At 39.0% G+C, this 10376-nt stretch overlaps 1 protein-coding gene across 1 annotated transcript; it reads right to left on the reverse strand.

Moving 5' to 3' along the window:
• Positions 1-4836: 4836 nt before the first annotated feature.
• Positions 4837-9613, reverse strand: LOC134601776 (interleukin-1 beta-like). The gene is made up of 7 exons (XM_063446276.1): positions 9599-9613; positions 9448-9502; positions 9213-9258; positions 8672-8870; positions 7339-7518; positions 6722-6858; positions 4837-5040 (listed from the first exon to the last, which is right to left on the reverse strand). Exons 2-7 carry the CDS (start codon positions 9498-9500, stop codon positions 4837-4839), a joined length of 819 nt encoding a protein of 272 aa, XP_063302346.1. The 5' UTR covers positions 9501-9502; positions 9599-9613.
• Positions 9614-10376: the final 763 nt, after the last annotated feature.

The raw sequence follows: 10376 nt of genomic DNA on the forward strand, positions 1-10376 counted from the left end.
CTTTTATTGTGGCCAGCCTAAGGCACACCTGTGCAATAATCATGCTGTCTAATCAGCATCTTGATATGCCACACCTGTGAGGTGGATGGATTATCTCAGCAAAGGAGAAGTGCTCACTAACACAGATTTAGACAGATTTGTGAACAATATTTGAGAGAAATAGGCCTTTTGTGTACATAGAAAAAGTCTTAGATCTTTGAGTTCAGCTCATGAAAAATGGGGCAAAAACAAAAGTGTTGCATTTATAATTTTGTTCAGTGTATATTCAAATGTTATATAAAAATATATATATTACTACTTTAAACCATGTATCAAATCATAATTTGCAATTTTAATTTAATAAGATATGAGCCGCCAGACATACTAACAAAGAGACAGACAAACGAAAATAACTTCAGACAGAAGACAAAACGAAACAGACTAATTATTTATAAGATACCAAGAGAGAGAGGGGAGTAACTTTTATCCAAACTTTCAGAGTTAGCTGGTATTTTAAGACTAAATTTTTCAAGTTTATTATTACTTATCCTGTCCAGGGGTGTAAACTACAGAAAAGGAAATTATGTCTATTTGTATATACAGGAATATACAAATAATTGTATTTTAATCAATTCTGATTATACTTAAACATTTCCTTTCGCTTCACCAGAGTTTTACTAAGTATCTTCATGGTTGAATGAGTGAGGTTGAACTTTTATTTAGCAAATCCTAACATGTATCCCATAGAGGTGTTTTCCTACTAACATTTTGTATACTGAGCAAGCATTTTTTCAATTTCGTTCTGGAATTTAAGTTGATTTTTAAAGGACCACTCTAGGCACCCAGACCACTTCAGCTTAATGAAGTGGTCTGGGTGCCAGGTCCTTCTAGGGTTAACTAATTGTTTTATAAACATAGCAGTTTCAGAGAAACTGCTATGTTTATCAATTAGTTAAGCCTTCCCCCTAATCCTCTAGTGGCTGTCTCACTGACAGCCGCTAGAGGCGCTTGCGTGATTCTCACTGTGAAAATCACAGTGAGAGCACGCAAGCGTCCATAGGAAAGCATTATGAATGCTTTCCTATGTGACCGGCTGAATGCGCGCGCAGCTCTTGCCGCGCGTGCGCATTCAGCCGTCGGGGAGGAACGGAGGCGGAGAGGAGGAGGAGAGCTCCCCGCCCAGCGCTGGAAAAAGGTAAGTTTTTACCCCTTTCCCCTTTCCAGAGCCGGGCGGGAGGGAGTCCCTGAGGGTGGGGGCACCCTCAGGGCACTCTAGTGCCAGGAAAACGAGTATGTTTTCCTGGCACTAGAGTGGTCCTTTAACTTGTGACCAAGGACTAATATTTCTATTTTTCCAATGTCTAGATATGACAATTTTAGTAACTAGAAATAAGTGGGTTATAATTAGTTTGTTCGCAGGGGGTTTAGGGGGGCAGTTTAAGTGAAGTAAAGCAACTTCTGGAGAGATCTTTGGTTCAAAGTTTAAGCTTGTTAGAATAAATTGATATATTTTTTCCCCATAATTTTTTATTTTTATACAGTCCCACAAAACATGAAGATATGTGCCTATAGTACAGTATAGTCCAATATAGTTTAGCAGTTAGGATTCCTGGTTTTCACCCAGGTCGACCTGGGTTTGACTCCCAGTATAAGAATAGTCCTTAGCTTTTCTTCTTTACCCTCCTTTCTCTTACAGAAGATCATCTATGCTGGAGATGTAGGTCATCTATACAGGGCCGGCGCTACCTGTTAGGCGGACTAGGCAGCCGCCTAGGGCGCCCCTTGGGAAGGAGCGCCACCAGAAGCGCCGGCCCCCCTCATGCTGCAGCTGCCCGAGCGCTCTGTAGAGAGCCTCAGGCGGCTGCAGCTTTGCCCGGGCTGGTGCGTCCATGATGGCACACCGCCCGGGCGCAGCATGGGGAGAGGGGCTGACAGGAGGTAAGCGCTCAGCGCTCCCTCCTGTCACTCCCTCACTGTAGCGTGGCCGAGCCCTGTATGGTCCGCGGGTACAGGGAGCATCTGTCTCCTATACCCGGCCGGACTAAAAGGAAGTGCACACTGAGTGTGCACTTCCTTTTAGTCCGGCCGGGTACAGGAAACAAAAGCTCCCTGTACCTGCGGACCATACAGGGCTCGGCCAAGCTACAACAGAGGTAGGGGAGAGGGGAGAAGAAATTGACAGGGGGGGAGAAGAAATTGACACGTGGGGGGGAGAAGAAATTGACAGGGGGGAGAAGACATTGACAGGGGGGGAGAAGAAATTGACAGGGGGGGAGAAGAAATTGACAGGGGGGAGAAGAAATTGACAGGGGTGGAGAAGAAATTGACAGGGAGATGGGGGAGAAGAAATTGACAGGGAGGTGGGGGAGAAGAAATTGACGGGGGGAGAAGAAATTGACAGGGAGGTGGGGGAGAAGAAATTGACAGGGGGAGAATAATTTGTCAGGGAGGGGGGGAGAAGAAATTGACAGGGGGGGAGAAGAAATTGTCAGGGGGGGGAGAAGAAATTGTCAGGGAGGGGGGAGAAGAAATTGTCAGGGAGGGGGAGAAGAAATTGTCAGGGAGGGGGGTAGAAAGAAATTGAAGGGGGGGAGAAATTGACAGGGGGTGAGAGTGATAGGGGAGAGGGAGGGGGAATGAGAGTGGGGAGGGGGAGGGGAGAAGAGAGTGACACGGGAGTGGGGGAAGAGAGTGACAAGGGAGGGGGACAAGAGAGGGACAAGGGGAGGAGAAGAGAGTGACAAGGGAGGGGGGAGAAGAGAGTGACAAGGGAGGGAGAGGGGGAGAAGAGAGTGACAAGGGAGGGGGGAGAGATTGACATCCATCACACACAATCACACACAATGCACCCCTTACACACAAAGACAATGCAGCCCTTGCACACAGAAAAACACACAATGCATTACACACACAGACACACACACACAAGCAATGCAACCCTTACACACAATGCATCCCTTACACACACAGAAACACACAATGCATTCCTTACACACACTCAATGCACCCCTTACACACACTCAATTCACCCCTTACAGACGCACACACTGCATCCCGTACATACACAGAAACACACCTTGCAGTCCTTACACATACAAACACAGATTCACACAATGCATTCCTTACACACATATCAGGACATCAGGACATCCCCTACACGCTCCACCCCCTGTGAACAAACACATTGGTGGAACATGAAGGTGGACCCTGGGACCCAGACCTTGAGCTGTGTAAAGGGCCCCAACAAAATGGAGCTGCTTCCCGTTCTCCAGAGAGCCTGTTCTACACCAGACCAGACTGCAGCTAGAGCCCATCATCATCCTCATCTGGTTGTAAGTAGGCAATCTAGTATATTATTTGTGGCACTAATCTCTAATTTACCTCACATTAAAGAAACACTATAGTCCCCAGAACCACTGCAGCTTAATGTAGTGGTTCGGGTGTCTATAGCCTGCCCCTGCAGGCCTTTTAATGTAAACACGGCGGCACTGCAGTACTGGCGTTAGTTAACATGGCAGATCATATGGGTGGGGCATTGTGATGTCACATGGGGGGGCGGCAAACTTTACTTTTGCCTAGGGCGGCAAAAATCCTTGCACCGGCTCTGCATCTATAGGTACATACATGTTTGTGTTCCTGACCTAATAGTGTTCCTTTAGTAAAGATTGTTAAAAAAAACACAAAAAATCCTTTTAATTTCATCCATTTAATAAATAAATACATTTTAAAAATGTTTTAAAAAATATATAAAATATAAATACTTATTATATATAAATCAATTGACACGTACAAAACACTTTCAGCTCATAAATAAAATTATTTAAATAAATGTTTAAAACTATATACTTGGTTTGCATGTTTATGTTATATAAATAGACCACAACAGAGATTGTACAAACAACCAACAAATATAAAATATAAATATTAAATACACAAACATAGTAGAAAAATTATATATTGACATAAACATATTAATTCTGCTAGTTATTTATGATTGGTTTATCTCCCACTTTATAAAAGTGAACAGACTAACTAGGACAGGAAAAGTAAAAGCTGTCTTGATAGCTGTATTCAACATCCAAACATGACACGTTTTAAAAATCATTTTGATCTACACATTGTGCTGACATGATTACATTACGTATTTTGTTTTCACTTTCAGTGCTATATATATTCCTGTATAATGTACATCTGCAACATCATTTGTGACCCAATATTGCTTTGCACAGAGTTGTCAAAGGGAGAGCTTCAATAAAGATAGCTCTTATAAAATAATCCAAGCATCACAACCACTTCAGCCTGCTGTTATGGTTATGATACTAGAAGTACTCTGGCCTGGTTCCCTGGTAATGGGGCAAACTGTTTAGCAATGGTTTGCCCCCTTCCCTGGGTCTCTGTCGGGCTACAATATTCCATGGTGGTCCAGTGACGTGCAAGGAAGCAGCACAAATTGCTGTTCATTGGCTTAGAGTGTCAGCTGACCACTGTCAGCCAATTACTGACATTCTGTGCAATGACGTTCCAGTTCTGGGCTGGTTGGTGACACCCTAATGAGGCTGTCTCTGGCAGCTATTGAGTTAATCTCTGTTTGTGCAGTTTTTCAAAGTGGAACACTGCGCATACAGACTCCAGGCACCATAACCGCTTTAAATCACTGAAGTGCCCTTTAAGTACTTTTTTTTTCTATATGTTTCCTAGGAATATGACCAGCACAATGTGTGTTTCAGATATGGTTCCCTGTACCAATCCTTAAATTTAACAGCATTCTGCCTTGTACTCAGTACATACATGCAGGATACTGGGTTGGAACAGATTATGCTACACATATATAGCAATATATACATATATAGATATATTCTAGGAAAGGACTAAGAATTCTCTGATATATCTTTGATCAGCTTCAGGCTTCATCTGGACCAATTCATTTTCAGCTTGAGAAGTGCTGATATACCAGCCGGGGCAAGCCGCAGACTCGAAGGTGCATGTTGCATCATTTTCAGACTTCAGGAAGATGAAACGTTGTAATTCATCTTGTTTTACTTCTTTAATGTCACTGACCTTCTGCAAGAAAGACATACAGAGTTTAGCAGAAATATTGAAATTAAGAGTTACATAATGAGCTAAGCAGCACAGTTTGCATCACAGTGTCTGTTCACAATCCTGGATCAATATACCTGTGTGTATCTGTGTCTGCAAGTAAGTGTATGTGTGTGACTGGCTGCAGAACGTTTAGGATATCTCTACAGCATACCCTATGTACACAAGATGAGTCTCCACTTTGAAGCCCCGATAATTGTACGAAGTAAAATACTACTACTATAGATGAAAATATAAACAATGTGTAACATTATTAAAAAAAAAATTTAAAAAAAAATTACAAAAAAAATCACCTTGTGGTAAATGTTAACTGACAATATTTTACTGTATGCAACTTGTTAGTCCACCTATTGTACAGTGCTACAGAATTTGTTGGCGCTTTATTAATAATGACAACTAACTGGAGAAATCCTAGAGAATTCAAATTTTAGGAAAAAAATGCAGATTCTTTTAGTATCTTGTGCTGTTAAACACTAGTCTGCCATATTATTTACAGATATTAGAGAGCACCGTTGAGACCTCACTTGGAGTATTGTACGCAGTACTGGAGACCGTATCTGCAGAAGGATATTGATACCTTAGAGAGAGTTCAGAGAAGGGCTACTAAGCTGATTCATGGATTGCAGGATAAAACTTACCAGGAAAGGATAAAGGGACTTAACATGTATAGCTTGGAGGAAAGACGAGACGGGGGATATGATAGAAACATTTAAATACATAAAGGGAATCAACACAGTAAAGAAGGAGACTATATTTAAATATATATTTACCTCAACAAGAAGACATAGTCTTAAATTAGAGGAGCAAGGGTTTAAAAATGATATATGGAAATATTACTTTACTGAGAGGGTAGTGGATGCATGGAATAGCCTTCCAGCTGAAGTGGTAGAGGTTAACACAGTGAAGGAGATTAAGCAAGCGTGGGATAGGAATAAGGCTATCCTCGCTATAAGATATGGCCGGGGACTAATGAAAGCAAATTGGGCAGACTAGATGGGTCGTATGGTTCTTGTCTGCTGTCACATTCTATGTTTCTATGTTTTGAGCAATTAAAGATCTTTGTACATAGTGGAACACTATTGTAGTGCTATGTAATATTGTTGTCTGCAATGTATTAAGCAATTTCAGTAACGACACCCTGAAAAATTATAAAAATAAAATAGAAATCAACAACTTAGTTATTATCTGTTTAAACCTCACCATTCACTGGTACACTGACGATTCTTGATAAGTCTTGGAGTCATGAAATCTAAACTAGAGTGAGAGCAGAAATTATCTGCCCCATTCATGTACGCTAATCCACTGTGGTGTTTATACAGATAACATGTTGTAGGTTTGTTGTATTGGGTTTTTTTTTCTTGTTGTTTTTTTCTGTTTTGTATTTAATAAAGTACCCAAAATAAAACTTGTATTTTGTTTATTTTTCACAATTTGTCCTGGTAATACTTTATGCACCACTAGCCCCCACAACATTCACAAGGGTGGAAACAACTGTCCCTCGTGATTTCTGCTCTCTCTAAGAAGTAGGAATAGACAATCTGACATTTCAGTTGTTGTGGTGCAGATTTTCCCATAATGCTCAGCATCAAGTATCACTGCAAGAAAATGAATCAGCAATGATAATTTGGGTAACTGTACTACTTACTTCTAAATACAGCTTTGGTTCACCTTCTACAGAGCTGCATGACAGGTATAAATTGCGCCCCACGAGTCCTAGCGTAACAGGTCGCTTATTGATTCCACTCACACTTTGTTTAACGTAAACATTCATAATTATCTTCTCTGAAATTGAAAAAAACGTCAATAGGTTAGTAGAATGGACAAAAATCAATAATGACTAGAGAAATATTTATTCATACACATAAGAATCTTTTATAGGTGCAACACATTAATCTAGGTTTTCTCTGTGATTATTAGAAACAGTTTTTTTCAAATGGATTGTGTTTGAAAACCAGCCTATAATCTCAACAAGCTGTAATTACTGTGGTAATCATGAGGTTTTTATTTTTAATAATAGTAAGGTTGTTATAGAGTTCCATTTAATATTGCATTGCCATGAAAAGCAAAGACCGTAGACTAGTATTTGATAATCAACTAGGCTGTAGGTGAAGATTAACCTGTTTAAAGCATTTTCTTTTATCCCAGTGACTTCTAGAAGTCTCCAAGGCCCCATTTAAACTATATTCCCTTGACATACTCTAAGAGTCTCTGGATCAGCAAACATTGGCATAAGAACGTAACAAGACAGTAATGCTGACTTACCTTCTCTCTCGCTGTTTAACTCTTGTAGGTAAATGGCCACAAGCCTGGCCTTCCCAGAAGATTGCAGCAATGCCATGGACTTATTATAAGAATCTCTAATGCAGCATTCTTTTGATATTGCATATTTGTACTGGTCATTGGATGCAAAGGTGCTGCTTGAGGTCTCAAAAGGAATATCCTCTAAAAGAGAAAAAAATATATCAGACCAGAATTCTATAATGAGAATCTTGTTTTGCTTATATTAATTGAAACTATGGTTCTGTTTTATAATTTGATCAAGTGTGGAAAGCTATCTAGAATGCCTAAAAATGTAAATGCTGCATTCTCTAACTTAGAAGGTTAAGTAAGGTTAATCGGTGATTGCCTCGCCAGTTCTCTACATTCCTGGTTTAAATCGCCATCACAGAAATCGTGTATTGCATGCCTTTTAAACATGAAACCTATGGAAAGTGTGATCATTTGTGAAATTCAATTTTCAGTGATAAGGTTTCTATCATCGATTTTACAAGTAGGTGGCTACCTACAGAAGAACAGAGAAAATTATGTATTGCTTGCTCTTCAATAGGAATAAAAAAAAAAAACAAGCTTTCCTTATAATAAAATGCAAAAGTTATGCAAAAAAGGAAGGGAGGAAGGCAAAGGAAGAGGAAAGAAGGAAGGAATAACAGGGAGGAATGAAGGAAGTAAAAGGAAGATAGGAAGAAGAATGAGTGATGAAAGGAAGGAAAAGGTAAAAGGAAAAAAACAGGAAGGAAGGAGAAAGAATGATGATGGAAAAGGTAGGAAGGAAAAAGAAAGAAGGAAGTTGACTGAATAAGGGGAGGCAGGAAAAGGTAGGAAAGAAGGAAAAGGAAGAAAGGAAGGTGAATGAATGAGGGAAGGCAGGAAACATTAGAAAGGGAGGAAAAGGAAGGAAGGAAGGAGAATGGATGAAAGAAGGAAAAGGTATGAAGGAAGGAAGGATCTAAAATGACTAGGAGGAACCTGGCAATGTGGTTCCACCTCTGCCCTCATACCACTAGCAATATTGTGAGTTTTAAAAATGAGTCTCTTTGACTGTACTTGTTCTAAACAGATTGTCAGTTAGTATGGCCCCATATAACTACTGGGAGCACTAGTGTATAGGTAAGTAGTAGGTAATGCAAACATCGTACATTATGAAGACAGCCCATGACATAGGATTTGCTAAAATGGGAAATATCATAATTAATGTTTAAATCTGCGATAATTTTACCTATTTGATTATAATCAGTCCATCATGTTAAATCTTATGGGGTAATAATGATTCTTCCAAAAGTTTGTTTAATATATCCCAATCAACCCCTTATCTTACCTTGCACAAAAATGGTGTTAAACAGGTTGAGTAAATCTGTGTCTTTAAAGTCTCGGTGGCAGTTTATCCTTTTTCTTAGTTTATCGATAGCCACCACTAGAACTACGGCTTTCCTAAATGAGAACACAGAATCTTTTTCTGGGGTGTACCCAGAGCAACTGCTGGGTCCAGAGAAGCAGTGGGAATCATGAAAGCTTTTCTGTAGAAAGACAATGCGTAACGTTAAGTATATTTTTTTGTATTTTTATAAATGTGCATTTCTGCAGATATAAACTGATCACTCCATTTTTAATCTTCAGGGCGTAATTAATATATTGAAAACATTTTTTTACAATTTTTTTTTTTTTTGGACAAAACTTTAGAATTTAGTAATCTATTATCCAAAATTTACCGTTGACTCATTAAGCCTTACATTTAAGCCTCTCCTCATTAGAGCATAATAAACTTTACTTTTGGTACATAAGAAAGCCATATACAGTGCATTAAATCTAGTAAGGCAGTCCATACTATTTAATCATACATAATTGGTGGTGGCATTTACCTTAGTGTCGCAGTAAACATTGTCATAAAAACTTTCTTCGTAGTCACTAAGATTCAAAAGGAAAAATGTGGTTAGATTTTTTTTTTGTAATCAAAAGAACATGTCTTTAATTTATGAAGCTTGTAGGTCTTTATAATAAAATGGGATTAGAATTAACCTGACATACAGCAAATATTGCACATAAGAGGAAAATATGGGTTAGTGCAGCTAATTCTGCTAAATTAAGCCACGTTACCTGTTATTGTCCATTAGATCGGATTCCATGTCTGGTACTTGTGCCATTGTCATTTCTGTTTAGACATAAAATAAAGAAATCAATGATTTAGCTAAATGACGGATTTATCCATCTGATGTAGATATGAGACAGCAGGCAGGATGATAAATACCTGATATTGATCTGTCCTGAGGCTAAGCTAGCCCTTGTTATTCTTTAGTTTAGTCTGTTTCGTCCTCTGTGCTCCTTTTGCATTTATAAGACAGTGCAGACACGCCCTCTGTATGATACTGTGGGATTTAACCAGAAATCTCATTGCAGTTTTTTGCCAGTTCCCTGTATTCAGTCCCCCACTGGGGAAAAACATTGTATGTAAATCAGATTCTCCTTATGACGCACTTGTTTCTTTTTTAATTATTTTATTTATAATATTTATGGTTAAGGTTTACATTGAGTATAGTGACAGGATTAGTTTAATCCTTGATCCGATTCTAACTTTAAAAACTGTAATATCCAATAACTCTAAACATAATTCTAACCCTACATTTAGCTGTAAATGCCTGTGACCCAGATTTTAAGGGTGCAATACGGCATTCTATCGTATTCCTTGTGTGTAGTATAACATTGTACCTGCATATATATAAATATATATGACCTTTATTCATCTTGTTTTTTCTGATCTCAAATTGAGGACTAAATCCGATTAGATGAGAAAAGCGTATTTCTTGTAATTTAATATGCACCTCAATTACATGAGCTAAGCTTATCTTATCAAATAGAATCTAGCACTGAATGCCTGTAGCATGCTTTGTTTGCAATGTGATGTAGAAACTGAATCAGACCTGAGATTTTTATACAGGCAGAATCCGAATCATAAAGAACGCGTTAAAACTGCTTTGAAATTCCAAAGCAGAGAACAGATAACATCAGGGCAGGATTTTCCTCAAAGT

The sequence above is a fragment of the Pelobates fuscus genome, chromosome 3 (assembly GCF_036172605.1).
Source record: "Pelobates fuscus isolate aPelFus1 chromosome 3, aPelFus1.pri, whole genome shotgun sequence".
NCBI classification, from domain to species: domain Eukaryota; kingdom Metazoa; phylum Chordata; class Amphibia; order Anura; family Pelobatidae; genus Pelobates; species Pelobates fuscus.